The 14,514-nt window shown below is 44.4% G+C and overlaps 1 protein-coding gene across 1 annotated transcript in view; it reads left to right on the plus strand.

The window, feature by feature from the left end:
- LOC111968174 (BAR/IMD domain-containing adapter protein 2-like) overlaps positions 1–14,514 on the plus strand; it is a 159,952-nt gene that overhangs the window by 97,513 nt on the left and 47,925 nt on the right. Inside the window, 4 exon segments of the mRNA XM_070445012.1 lie at positions 11,692–11,736; positions 11,738–11,785; positions 11,787–11,837; positions 12,799–12,807. Coding sequence (XP_070301113.1) covers positions 11,692–11,736; positions 11,738–11,785; positions 11,787–11,837; positions 12,799–12,807 — 153 coding nt within the window.

The following is a 14,514-nucleotide window of genomic DNA, read 5'->3' on the forward strand; positions in this document are numbered from 1 at the left end:
ACCTGTACTGTTCGACATCTAGTCTACGGCCGTACTGTTCGACATCTAGTCTACGGCGTACTGTTCGACATCTAGTCTACGGCCAGTACTGTTCGACATCTAGTCTACGGCCAGTACTGTTCGACATCTAGTCTACGGCCAGTACTGTTCGACATCTAGTCTACGGCCGGACTGTTACGGCATCTAGTCTACCGTCTGTAGTGTCGACATCTAGTCTACGGCCGTACTGTTCGACATCTAGTCTACGGCCCGTACTGTTCGACATCTAGTCTACGGCCGTACTGTTCGACATCTAGTCTACGGCCAGTACTGTTCGACATCTAGTCTACGGCCAGTACTGTTCGACATCTAGTCTACGGCCATACGTGTTCGACATGTAGTCTACGGCCGTACTGTTCGACATCTAGTCTACTGTTCGACATCTAGTCTACGGCCAGTGCTGTTCGACATCTAGTCTACGGCCAGTGCTGTTCGACATCTAGTCTACGGCCTGTACTGTTTGGCATCTAGTCTACGGCCTGTATTGTTCGACATCTAGTCTACGGCCTGTACTGTTTGGCATCTAGTCCACGGCCTGTATTGTTCGACATATCTCTTTTATCAACAGTGTGTTCACGGCAGGAATAGTTTACCTGATAATAATATGAGATTAAAATGCTGTCAGAGAAGCAACATGTAATGTCTGTAGGTTAGATGTTTTCAAGTAGTAATATAGTATTCTATGATTGTGTTTTGTATGTCTTGTTTTCATGTCGTGTTGACGTGTTTGTTTTTGTAAATTGCAGGGTTCATCTGCAAAGGTCAATATAGTATAAATACTGTAGTAAATATGTATTGTCATATATCATGCTGCCATTGGCTTTCAGGCGTGTGTGTCCATTGTGTGAATGTTACTGAGTGAGACAGACGCCAGAGTGGTATACTACGAAGCACGCTAGATCTACTCAGGCTTCTCTAAAGCTAGCCAGCTTCAGTTAGCTTCACCTTCCAGCTCAGGCTTCATCCGTACTACGACGGTGAATATTGCTCGTCCGCCTGCCGTTGACTCTAGCAGGCTTGTAACTGCGCGTCACACGTGGCTAGTTGAACTGCCATCCTATGGATTATATGTCTATGGTTCGTTGCCACTGTCAGTTTGCCTTTTTGCAAATTTCTAAATACATTCGTGTGGAAAAACTTAGTCTGGAAAGCAAGTGCTGTCATTACTAAATGTGTAATGTGATAGACATTACAGTTTTTCTACACCGGGAAAAAAAAACGAAAAAACATTTGATTAATAAAATATTTTAATCAGTCTTCCCCAAATGAAGGGGATGATGACACAATCTTTGTGAGAGGGAGGGAATTTGATTTCATTGGTCCTCAACTTGTGCCTCAGACACTTCATTTAGGATAAATGGAGTTAGCCCTGAGTTAGCCTGCTTTGGAGCAGGTTAGTTCTGAAGGATTCATTGCCATAGAAACGTACCTGGCTAAAAGATGAGCCACTTTCGTGGTACTGGTTATCCCGAGTTGACCTCAGAGTTGACCTCAGTTACCACGCGAACTCCTCCAACCGGATTCCAAGTATAGGGCTCTGGGCGCTAGAGGCAAGCAGACTGGTTTGGCAGCTCTATACTGATACCCTACTACTGCTTTCTAGTTATACTGTATATGGCTGGCTGGCTGGCTGACTGACTGACTGACTCACCTACTGTCTGGCTGGCTGGCCTTTTGTTTACATGTTGTCAATTTCAAGGTAAGGGTGTGTCTGGGAAGATCTAGAATTACCAGGAATAATGACCCTTGTTTGGTCCCGCCCGTAAATGCACACTGTAGTACATGACAGGTAAACAAAACATGGCTATCCTATACTACTACTACAGTAGTAGTAATACAGTACTACTACTACTTCTACAGTAATACTACTACAGTACTACTCCTACTATAGTAATACTACTACAGTACTACTCCTACTACAGTAATCCCACTACTCCAGAATATATATATTTTTTTGTATATTTCTTTCTARACTGAACAAAAATATAAAGACAACATGTAAAGTGTTGGTCCCATGTTTCACGAGCTGAAATAAAAGATCCCACAAATGTTTCATAGACCACGTGTGTGGCGTCGTGTGGGTGAGCGGTTTGCTGATGTCAGTGTTGTGAACAGAGTGCCCCATGATGGCAGTGGGGTTGGGCTGGAATAAGATACAGACAATGAACACAATTGCAATTTTATCGATGGCAATTTGAATGCACAGAGWTACCATGACGAGATCCTAAGGTCCATTGTCGTGCCATTCCTCCTCCCCCATCACCTCATGTTTCAGCATGATAATACACAGCCCCATGTCGCAAGGAACTGTATACAATTTATGGAAGCTGAAAATGTCCCAGTTCTTCCATGGTCTGCATACTCACCAGACATGTCACCCATTGAGCATGCTTGGGATGCTCTGGATTGACATGTACGACAGCGTGTTCCAYTTCCCGCCAAAATCCAGCAATTTCGCACAGCTATTGAAGAGGAGTTGGACAACATTCCACAAGCCACAATKAASAGCCTMATCAACTCTATGCGAAGGAGATGTCTCGCTGCATGAGGCAAATTGTCGTCACACCAGATACTGACTGGTTTTCAAAAACCATACTGACTGGTTTTCTCATTCTTRATTTTTTTTAAGGTATCTGTGACCAACAGATGCATATCTGTATTCCCAGTCATGTGAAATCCATAGATTAGGGCCTAATTAACTTGATTCAATTGTCTCATTTCCATATATGAACTGTAACTCAGTAAAATCTTTTAATTGTTGATTGGCTGAAAGCTGTGGTGTATCAGACCGTATACCACGAGTATGACAAAACATTTATTTTGACTGTTGTAATTACTTTGGGTAACCAGTTTATAATAGCAATAAGGCACCTCAGGGGTTTGTGGTATACCACGTCTAAGGGCTGCTGTTTTTACACTACTGCTACTCTCTGTTTATCATCTATGCGTAGTCACTTTACCCCTACTTACATGTACAAATTACCTTGACTAACCTCTACCCGCGCACATTGACTCGGTACCTGTACCCACTGTATATAGCCTCCTTATTGTTATTTTATTGTTACTTTTTCTTCAATCTTTTTTTACTTTAGTTTGTGTAGTAAATATTTTATTTCTTGAACTGCATTGTTGGTTAAGGGCTTGTATAAGTAGGCATTTTACAGTACATGTGACAAATACAATTTGATTTGAATTTCTTACGCATGACACAATGCATGGTCACTCTCTACAGTCACTCGCTCTCTCTCCACAGTCTCTCTCTCGCTCTCTCTCTCTCTCTCTCCAGTCTCTCTCTCTCTCTCTTGATCCAGTCTCTCTCTCTCTCTCTCTCTCCAGTCTCTCTCCCTCTCTCTTCAGTCTCTCTCTCTCTCTCTTCAGTCTCTCTCTCTCCAGTCTCTCTCTCTCTCTCTCCAGTCTCTCTCTCTCCAGTCTCTCTCTCTCTCTCTCTCCAGTCTCTCTCCCTCTCTCTTCAGTCTCTCTCTCTCTTCAGTGTCTCTCTCTCTCTCTCTCTCTCTTCAGTCTCTCTCTCTCTTCAGTGTCTCTCTCTCTCTCTTCAGTCTTTCTCTCTCTCTCTTCAGTGTCTCTCTCTCTCTCTCTCTTCAGTGTCTCTCTCTTCAGTGTCTCTCTTCAGTCTCTCTTTCTTTCTCTTTCTCTTTCTTCAGTCTCTCTTTCTCTTTCTTCAGTCTCTCTTTCTCTTTCTTCAGTATCTCTTTCTCTTTCTTCAGTCTCTCTCTCTCTCTCTCCACCCCGTCTCTCTTCTCCTGCAGATTTTCATCTGAGTTCTGTCTCTTTTTGTGTCCATGTAATTTGTCCCTGGGATACCTGTGCTAAACCATATTTAAATCGCTAGTCACAGTAGGATAGCCATATTTGTAGGCCTCGGAAAATACCAGGGTACTTACGGCATTATCCAGCAGCCCCCACTGGGCTTCTTTCCTGATCCTTCCCTTTCTCTGTGGACTTTGTTCTTTTTCACAACGTGCCTGAGTACCAGATACAGGTGGTCCTTCTCTCTTTCATAGGTGTGATCTCTGTGGAGTGACAGAGTAGCTCCTCTGTGTGGCAGATGGTCTCCCAGATGGTTTTGTCATTGAAGACACAGTGTACATYTGCTATATATACAAAAGTATGTGGACAACCATCAAATTAGTAGATTCTACTATTTGACACACCCGTTGCTGACCGGTGTATAAAATCGAGCACACAGCCATGCAATCTCCACAGACAAACATTGGTAGTAGAATGGCCTAACTGAAAAGCTCAGGGACTTTKAACGTGGCACCGTCATAGGATGCCACCTTTCCAACAAGTCAGTTTGTCAAATTTCTGCCCTGCTAGAGCTGCCCCGGTCAACTGTAAGTGCTGTTATTTTGAAGTGGAAGCGTCTAGGAGCAACAACGGCTCAGCCGCAAAGTGGTAAGCAACACAAGCTCACAGAACGGGACCGGCGAATTCTGAAGCCCATAGTGTGTAAACATCGTCTGTCCTCGGTTGCAACACTCACTACCGATTTTTCAAAATTGCCTCGAAGCAATGTCAGTACAATAACTGTTTGTTGGGAGCGTCATGAAATGGGTATCCATGGCGTTCCTTGGGGAAGGCCCTTTCCTGTTTCAGCATGACAATGCCGCTGTGCACAAAGCGAGGTCCATACAGAAATGGTTTGTCGAGATCTTTGTGGAAGAACTTGACTGGCCTGCACAAAGCCCTGACCTCAACCCACTCGAACACATTTGGGATGAATTGGAACGCCGACTGCGAGCCAGGCCTAATCGCCCAACATCAGTGCCAAACCTCACCAATGCTCTTGTGGCTGAATGGAAGCAAGTCCCCCCCAGCAATGTTCCAACATCAAGTGGAAAGCCCTCACAGAAGAGTGGCGGCTGTTATAGCAGCAAAGGGGGGACTAACTCCATATTTACAGTTGAAGTCGGAAGTTTACATACACTTAGGTTGGTTACATCCACTCCACACATTTCTTGTTAACAAACTATAGTTTTGATAAGTCGGTCAGGACATCTAATTTGCAATTTACAAACACCTGAAGGTACCACATTCATCTGTACAAACAATAGTATGCAAGTATAAACACCATGGGACCACGCAACCGTCACACCGCTCAGGAAGGAGACACGTTCTGTCTCCTAGAGATGAGCGTACTTTGGTGCYAAAAGTGCAAATCAATTCAAGAACAACAGCCAAAGACCTTGTGAAGATGCTGGAGGAAACGGGTACAAAAGTATCTATATCCACAGTAAAACGAGTCCGATATCGACATAACGTGAAGGGCCGTTCAGTAAGGAAGAAGCCACTGCTCCAAAACCGCCATCAAAAAGCCAGACTACAGTTTGCAACTGCACATGGGGACAAAGATCGTACTTTTGGAGAAATGTGGTCTGATGAAACAAAAATAGAACTGTTTGGCCATAATGACCATCGTTATGTTTGGAGGAAAAGGGGGATGCTTGCAAGTCGAAGAACACCATCCCAACCATGAAGCACAGGGATGGCAGCATCATGTTGTGGGGGTGCTTTGCTGCAGGAGGGTGTGGTGCGCTTCACAAAATAGATGGGATCATAGATGGGATCATGAGGGGGGGAAATTGTTGGTATATTGAATCAACATCTCAAGACATCAGTCAGGAATTTAAAGCTTGGTTGCAAATGGGTCTTCCAAATGGACAATGACCCCAAGCATACTTCCAAAGTTGTGGCAAAATGGCTTAAGGACAGCAAAGTCAAGGTATTGGAGTGGCCATCACAAAGCCCTGACCTCAATCCTATAGAAAATGTGTTGGCAGAACTGAAAAGCGTGTGCAGGCAAGGAGGCCTACAAACCTGACTCAGTTACACCAGCTCTGTCAGGAGGAATGGGCCAAAATTCACCCAACTTATTGTGGGAAACTTGTGGAAGGCTACCCAAAACGTTTGACCCAAGTTAAACAATTTAAAGGCAATGCTACCAAATACTAATTGAGTGTATAAACTTKTGACCCACTGGGAATGTGATGAAAGCAATGAAAGCTGAAATAAATCATTCTCTATTATTATTCTGACATTTCACATTCTTAAAATAAAGTGGTGATCCTAACTGACCTAAGACAGGAACTTTTTATTTGGATTAAATGTCAGGAATTGTGAAAAACTGAGTGTAAATGTATTTGGCTAAGGTGTATGTAAACTTCCGACTTCAACTGTAAGTCCATGATTTTGGAATGAGATGTTCGACGAGCAGATGTCCACATACTTTTTTGTCATATAGTGTACATCACACATCAGCAACGTGTGTATCACACAACATTTGATTTGTCACGTTTCATAAACAACAGGTGCATACTGTTGTGAAACGCTTATTTATATGTCCTTCCCAACAAGGCAGAGGGAAAAAAAAGATAAATAATATGAAAAATAATAACACAAGTAATAAATACACAATGATTAACGATAACTTGTCTATATAAACGGAGTACCAGTACAGAGTCGGTCTGCAGGGGTACGAGGTAATTGAGGTAGATATGTACATATAGGTAGGGATAAAGTGACAAGGCAACAGCATATATAATAAACAGTAACAGCAGTGTATGTGACGAGTCAAAAATAGTTTGTGCAAAAAGGGTCAGTGCAGATAATCTTGGTAGCTGCTGACTATTCAGCGGTCTTGTGGCTTGGGGGTAGAAGCAGACAGAGTGCCTGAAATAGAAACTAATTGCTTGACGTCTCATCAAGGTCTGTAGCTGAGAGTAGGCTGTAATCACAGGCTTTTACTTTGAAAACAACACTAGTCATTTGAATCCTCCTTGTAGTTCCCTCATTGATAACTAATTAAGCTCCTCAAGTGTTATTTTTTTTTTTTTTTCTTCTCGTTCCTTTCTGTAATCAGTCTACACACAGAGGAAAGAGAACAGATCAATGGAGTCTTTCCTCTTCTTCATCATCTCTGAGTAATTAGTCTCGTTACAGAAAGCAGAGGCCACGGTCACACTGTGTAGTGGTTGTAATCTGATGGCTCAACTATGGTGAGGGGGATGGGGGGGAGGTGAGGATTGTGTAACACTCTGAGAAGAAACACGTTGAAGTGTTTACTGTTAGGTTCTAATTCTCAGAGTTAAAAACTCCACGGACACTATGAAAGCTTAACCAAGTTTATTCTTCCCAGAGGATCAATACAGATGCATTCAGACAAAACATGTTTCCACCAACACAAGTGTGTATACAGTGGGGCAAAAAAGTATTTAGTCAGCCACCAATTGTGCTAGTTCTCCCACTTAAAAAGATGAGAGAGCCCTGTAATTTTCATCATAGGTACACTTCAACTATGACAGACAAAATTAGAAAAAAAAATCCAGAAAATCACATTGTAGGATTTTTAATGAATTTATTTGCAAATTATGGTGGAAAATAAACTTTTGTTATTGACCAAATACTTATCTCAATACTTAGTCATTGCCAACAAAGGGTATATAACAGAGGTCAAACGTTTTCTGTAAGTCTTCACAAGGTTTTCACACACTGCTGGTATTTTGGCCCATTCCTCTATGCAGGATTTTTTTTTTCCTTTTTTCCCCTTTTTTTTCTTTATGATCTTCTAGAGCAGTGATGTTTTGGGGCTGTTGCTGGGCAACACGGACGTTCAACTCCCTCCAAAGATTTTCTTATGGGGTGAGATCTGGAGACTGGCTAGGCCACTCCAGGACCTTGAAATGCTTCTTACGAAGCCACTCCTTCCTTGCCCGGCGGTGTGTTTGGGATCATTGTCATGCTGAAAGACCCAGCCACGTTTCATCTTCAATGCCCTGCTGATGGAAGGAGGTTTTCACTCAATCTCACGATACATGGCCCCATTCATTCTGTCTTTACACGGATCAGTCGTCCTGGTCCCTTTGCAGAAAAACAGCCCCAAAACATGATGTTTCCACCCCATGCTTCACAGTAGGTATGGTGTTCTTTGGATGCAACTCAGCATTCTTTGTCCTCCAAAACGACGAGTGAGTTTTACCAAAAAGTTATATTTTTGGTTTCATCTGACCATATGACATTCTCCCAATCTTCTTCTGGATCATCAAATGCTCTCTAGCAAACTTCAGATGGGCCTGGACATGTACTGGCTTAAGCAGAGGGACACGTCTGGCACTGCAGGATTTGAGGTCCCTGGCGGCGTAGTGTGTTACTGATGGTAGGCTTTGTTACTTTGGTACCCAGCTCTCTGCAGTCATTCACTAGGTCCCCCCTGTTGGTCTGTGGATTTTTGCTCCACCGTTCTCTGTTGATCATTTGACCCCCACGGGGTGAGATCTTTGCGTGGTGCCCCAGATCGAGGGGGAGATATCAGTGGTCTTGTATTGTCTCCATTCCTAATAATTGCTCCCACAGTTGATTTCTTCAAACCAAGCTGCTTACCTATTACAGGATTCCGTCTTCCCAGCCTGGTGTAGGTCTACAATTTTTTTTTCTGGTGTTCTTTGACAGCTCTTGGTCTGGCCATAGTGGAGTTTGGAGTGTGACTGTTGTAGGTTGTGGACAGGTGTCTTTTATCTGATAACAAGTTCAAACAGTACCATTAATACAGGTAACGAGTGGAGGACAGAGGACCCTCTTAAAGAAGAAGTTACAGCTCTGTGAGAGCCAGAAATGTTGCTTGTTGAGTGTACCTATGATGAAAATTACAGGCCTCTCATCTTTTTAAGTGGAGAACTTGCACAATTGGTGGCTGACTAAATACTTTTTTTGCCCACTGTATACTCCCAATTTAGATGCACTCCTCCTTCCTGTCCAACCCTAAATATGTTATGGTTGGACAGGAAGATGAAATGATGAATAAGTATATTTCATATTCTCAGAACCCAACAGTGTCTTCACACAGCAACTTTGACTGTCCTTTATCATTCTGAGGGAGGGAAAGAGGGGGGAATTAAAGCTCCAGGGTAGCAGTGTGTGGAGTGGTAAATGGGAAGCTGAGTATTTGCAGTTAAACATCTGTTTGCGTTGCTTTTAATGGGTTCTGTAATGGGCTTGACATTTCCGTGTGTGTCTCCCTGATGTGAGCTTACAGGGTCAAGCCTCGCAAATCTATTTTTGTGGGATAATTTGTTAAAGTATTCAACAAGGATTTGTGTGTATGCCTTTGTCTAGATGTTGACGGACTGTTGTGTGGATGACAGTTTTTCATGACTAGTCTGGTTGTATCTCTATGGTAACAAAGGATGAAACTCTCTATTGCCTCGTCTTAGGCTGATCTCTGTATGTGTCATCGACATCATAAGCGACTAATCCTACTTTAACTCTGCTTATATCGGCCATTTTGTTTTAATAAGGCAGGGAATTAGTGCTCCGTTGTTTACTACTCAGTATGCTGTGAGTCAGAATGTAGAGAGTGTTTATGTGTTGTTCTATGTTCAGATTTCTACACTGATTTAGCTGCTGTCACCTTATTCTAGTGCTACTCAAGATGACACATACAGTACAGTTGGCCTTCCCGCAGCACTCCACAGCACCCCCTGCAGCACTCCGCAGCACTCCGCCCCAGCACTCCGCAGCACTCAGCACTCCCGCAGCACCCATGCAGCACCCATGCAGCACTCCCACAGCACGCCCACAGCACTCCCGCGAGCACTCTCACAGCACTCCACAGCACTCCCACAGCACTCCACAGCACTCCCGCAGCACTCCCGCAGCACTCCCACAGCACCCATGCAGCACCCATGACAGCACTCCCACAGCACTCCACGCACTCCCGCAGCATCCCGCAGCACTCTCACAGCACTCCCACAGCACTCCTGCAGCCTCCCACAGCACTCCCACAGCCACCCCTGCAGCACTCCGTCAGCACTCCCACAGCACTCCCACAGCACCCCTGCAGCTTAAATGCAAATGTTCAGGTTGTTCCAGCTTTACTTCAAGCACCTAACTACAATACTAACCTTAACCATTGACACACACACACACACACACACACACACACACACACACACCACACACACACACACACACACACACACACACACACACTACTGTTCAAAAGTTTGGGGTCACTTAGAAATGTCCTTGTTTTTGAAAGAAAAGCACTTATTTTTTTGTCCATTTAAAAGAACATAAAATTGATCAGAAATACAGTGTAGACATTGTTAATGTTATAAATGACTATTGTAGCTGGAATATATATTTTTTTTATGGATTATCTACATGGGCGTACAGGGGCCCATTATCAGCAACCATCACTCCTGTGTTCCAATGGCATGTTGTGTTAGCTAATTCAAGTTTGATTTTAAAAGGATAATTGATCATTAGAAAACCCTTTTGCAATTATGTTAGCACAGCTGAAAACCTGTTGTACTGATTAAAGAAGCAATAAAACTGGCCTTCTTTAGACTAGTTGAGTATCTGGAGCATCAGCATTTGTGGGTTCGATTACAGGCTCAAAGTGGCCAGAAACAAGTAACTTTCTTCTGAAACTTGTCAGTCTATTCTTGTTCTGAGAAATGAAGGCTATTCCATGTGAGAAATTGTCAAGAAACTGAAGATCTCATACAACACTGTGTACTACTCCCTTCACAGAACAGCGCAAACTGGCTCTAACACTTTCTAACCAGAATAGAAAGAGTGGGAGGCCTCGGTGTACACCTGAGCAAGAGGTCAAGTACATTAGAGTGTCTAGTTTGAGAAACAGACGCCTCACAAGTCCTCAACTGGCAGCTTCATTAAAAAGTAACCGCAAAAAACTAGTCTCAACGTCAACAGTGAATAGGCAACTCCGGGAAGCTGGCCTTCTAGGCAGAGTTGTAAAGAAAAAGCCAGATCTCAGACAGGCCAATAAAAAGATTAAGATGGAAAAAGAACACAGACACTGGACAGAGGAACTCTGCCTAGAAGGCCAGCATCCCGGAGTCGCCTCTTCACTGTTAACGTTGAGACTGGTGTTTTGCGGGTACTATATAATTTCCAGRTGTGGTAACATAATTGCAAAGGGGTTTTCTAATGTTCAACTAGCCTTTTAAAATTATTAACTTGGATTAGCTAGCACAACGTGCCATTGGAACACAGGAGTGATGGTTGCTGATAATGGGCTCCTGTACGCCTATGTAGATATTCCATAAAAAATCTGCCGTTTCCAGCTACAATAGTCATTTACAACATTAACAATGTCTACACTGTATTTCTGATCAATTTGATGTTATATTAATGGCCAAAAATGAGCTTTTCTTTAAAAAAACAAGGACATTTCTAAGTGAACCCAAACCTCTGAATGGTAGTGTATTTTCATATGTAACTGCTTAGATTTGTTTCTAGAGTCTAGGGGACAACTACATCCTACTGTACCTTATGTCTTCTCCCCGTCCCCCTCCTCCTCCCTCTCATCGCCCCGTCCCCCTGCTCCTCCTCTCCTCGCCCGTCCCCCTCTCCTCTCTCACCTCGCCCCGTCCCCTCCCTCTCTCTCCTCGCCCCGTCCCCCTCTCTCTCTCCTCGCCCCGTCCTCCCCCTCTCTCTCCTCGCCCCGTCCCCTCTCCTCTCTCTCCTATCTGCCCCGTCCCCTCCTCCTCCCTCTCCTCGCCCCGTCCTCTCGCTCCTCCCTCTCCTCGGCCCCGTCCCCTTCCTCCTCCGCTCTCCTCGCTCCTCCCTCTCCTCGCCGCCCGTCCCCCTGCTCCTCCCTCTCCTCAGTATGTTGAGACCATTGGCAGCAAGCAGAGTGACCTGGCACCGTACAACAGCAGAGGGCTACAAGAGTGCGCTGTCAGAGGAGAGGAGGAGGTATCTGCTTCCTGGTGGACAGAACGTGTGCCGTGGCCAAGAACAGCAGCTCCTTCATAGCAAGGTGAGATGTCGGACTCACATTTTCATCTACAGGGTTCTGTTACCGTTTTTACTTCTCTTTGCAGGTAACTCTCAATGCTAAACAGGGATGCAAAACCAACTAGCCTCACAGTCTGATGTCAAAAATTAGACATCCTTGTTTATCAAACATTACAGTTTTCGCATACCATCCCTCATGGAGTCTGTTTTCTGACCGTATTGAGCAGACGCATGCACATTTGTGGCCCTGCTGGAGGTCATATTTGCAGGGCTCTGGCCAGTGCCCCTCCTTGCACAAGGCGGAGGTCAGGGTCCTGCTGCTGGGTTGTTGCCCTCGCTACGGCCTCCTCAACGTCTCCATGATTACTGGCCTGTCTCCGGTAGCGCCTCATAGCTCCTGGACATACGCGACAGACACAGCAAACTTCTGCAACAGCTCGCATTTTGATGTCATCCTGCATGAGCGTCACTACCTGAGGCACTTGTGTGGGTTGTAGACTCCCGTCTCATGCTACCACTAGAGGAGAGCACCGCCAGCATTCAAAGTGACCAAACATCAGTTCCCAGGAAGCATAGGAACGAGAGAAGTGGTCTGTGGTCAAAACTAGAATCCTACTCCTTTTATTGGGGGTTCTTGCTAATTGCCTTATATTTCCACCTTTTGTCTATTCCATTTGCACAACAGCATGTGAAATTTAATTGTCAATCAGTGTTGCTTCCTAAGTGGACAGTTTGATTTCACAGAAGTGTGATTGACTTGGAGTTACATTGTGTTGTTTAAGTGTTCCCTTTATTTTTTTGAGCAGTGTATATATACTGCAAAGTTTCCTAAGCACTAGAAGCACGGCAGCCCTATCCGTCGGGGCCATTTTTCAAAGTGTTTAAGGTTAAGTTTAGGCATTAACTCCAAAATCTTAAGGTTATGCATTAATATCCACTGCTTTAGCTTTTGATGGTTAAAACAGTAGGGTCTACCACAGCAAGGTAATACAGGCACTTTCACTCACACCAACAGGTCTAGGGTTGCAATATTTTGGTCACTTTCTTGAAAATTCCAAATGAAGAATTTTAGGTTGGAGGCTTCCCTCACAGCTTATTTCCTTTTTATTGCAAGAATCATCCAACTGGGATTTCTGGGGGGAAATTGGGAACGTTCTGGAATTTTACTGTTACCACAAACGGTTTACTTCTCCTTTCGGGATGGTTCATATACTTGTTTAGTTTGGCTTTAGCCATTGCGTCCAGTGGCTTTGCTTCAAGACTGCCAATCATGCCACGGTTGCTCTCACCGATCAATGTAGCCACCTAGTGTCTTTATTCAGGAGCTTTCATAGTCCAAGTCCTGGTTAAGTGGGCGTTCACTTTCTGCTCTTTCTGCTTTGTTTAACTCGGGCCTTGGAGCAAGGCTGAGAGACTGTGCAGTGGGAGGAAAGGAGGTGTAGAGGACAGGAAGGGAAGAGGCTGAACAGTGTCCCACTTCCACAAGTTAGTGGATGTGAATCCCAGAGGGAGAATGTGTGGGCTGACTGTCTATAGACAATACTGATGTGCTGACACAGAGAGAGAGAGAAAGGAGGGGGAGAGTTTGTTATGAAGCAATTTCGAAAGAAGCAGTGAATATTCTGTGTGAGGGAAAATATGGAGGCCATCAGATTGTAGGGAGACATAGAAAGAATGAGTGAGTGCATATTGTGTGAGTCGTGTAGGGAGAGGTGGAGGTGGGCAAGAGAGGACCCACTTCAGGTTCTCACCCCAGTGCTTGCTCACACACACACACACACACACACACACACACAGAATAGTGGTACCCTCCATGTATGTGACATACATAATTAAGGTAGCAGCAACTGTCCTGTGGTGATGGAGTAGAGGAATAAAGGAAAATGAAGAAGCAGGCTGTTGCTGTTGATCGTCTCTCTGGCATGGAGCTTTAGAAACCACACTAGCACCCACACTACATTACCTAGCAGATACTACCACCTGGGAGCTGAGTCACCTACTGGCACCGCTACCCAGCGCACCAACGGAGAGAGACCAGGGAGGAACACTCTGACTGGTACACAGAAAGCAATAAGGTAGACACCATGGAGAGAAACAGAGACRGATTTTAAGTAGGCTATGTACAGAGACCAGGAGTAACATACTCGTAGATAGAGGGATTTGTCACACTTCAAGAAAACCTAAACCTTTTGAAGATCCTTTTTTCAGGTAGAATCATTTTGGTTCAAAGTAGAACCCGTTTGAGTTCCATGTAGAACCCTTTCCACAGAGTTGAAGAACCCTTTTGGAACCCTTTTTTTTTTTTGTAAGTGTTTTGTTTCTAAGGGAGTGCAGTTTATGAAGAACCCTGGCAACCCTGCTGAATATTACTTCCTGTCTTACACCCAGACTGCTTTAATGGGTGGAGGTGGGGGTAAAACTGATCAGAGGTAAGCTAGAGCAGGAAACCCGTAGCTGGGGAGAGAGCTGGTGGAGAGGTCTGGAGGCTACAGATGGTGTCGCGGGCCTTGAGTACAATAATCCTAGGAGGAAGGCTGTTGGTGTATAGCTGTGAGATGAAATGGACTGGTAATGAGGCTGCTTCAGCTGTGAGATTAAACGGCTGCTAGACTGGTAATGAGGCTGCTTCAGCTGTGAGATGAAACGGCTGCTAGACTGGTAATGAGGCTGCTTCAGCTGTGAGATGAAACG

Source organism: Salvelinus sp. IW2-2015, linkage group LG8 (genome assembly GCF_002910315.2).
Source record: "Salvelinus sp. IW2-2015 linkage group LG8, ASM291031v2, whole genome shotgun sequence".
Classification (NCBI taxonomy): domain Eukaryota; kingdom Metazoa; phylum Chordata; class Actinopteri; order Salmoniformes; family Salmonidae; genus Salvelinus; species Salvelinus sp. IW2-2015.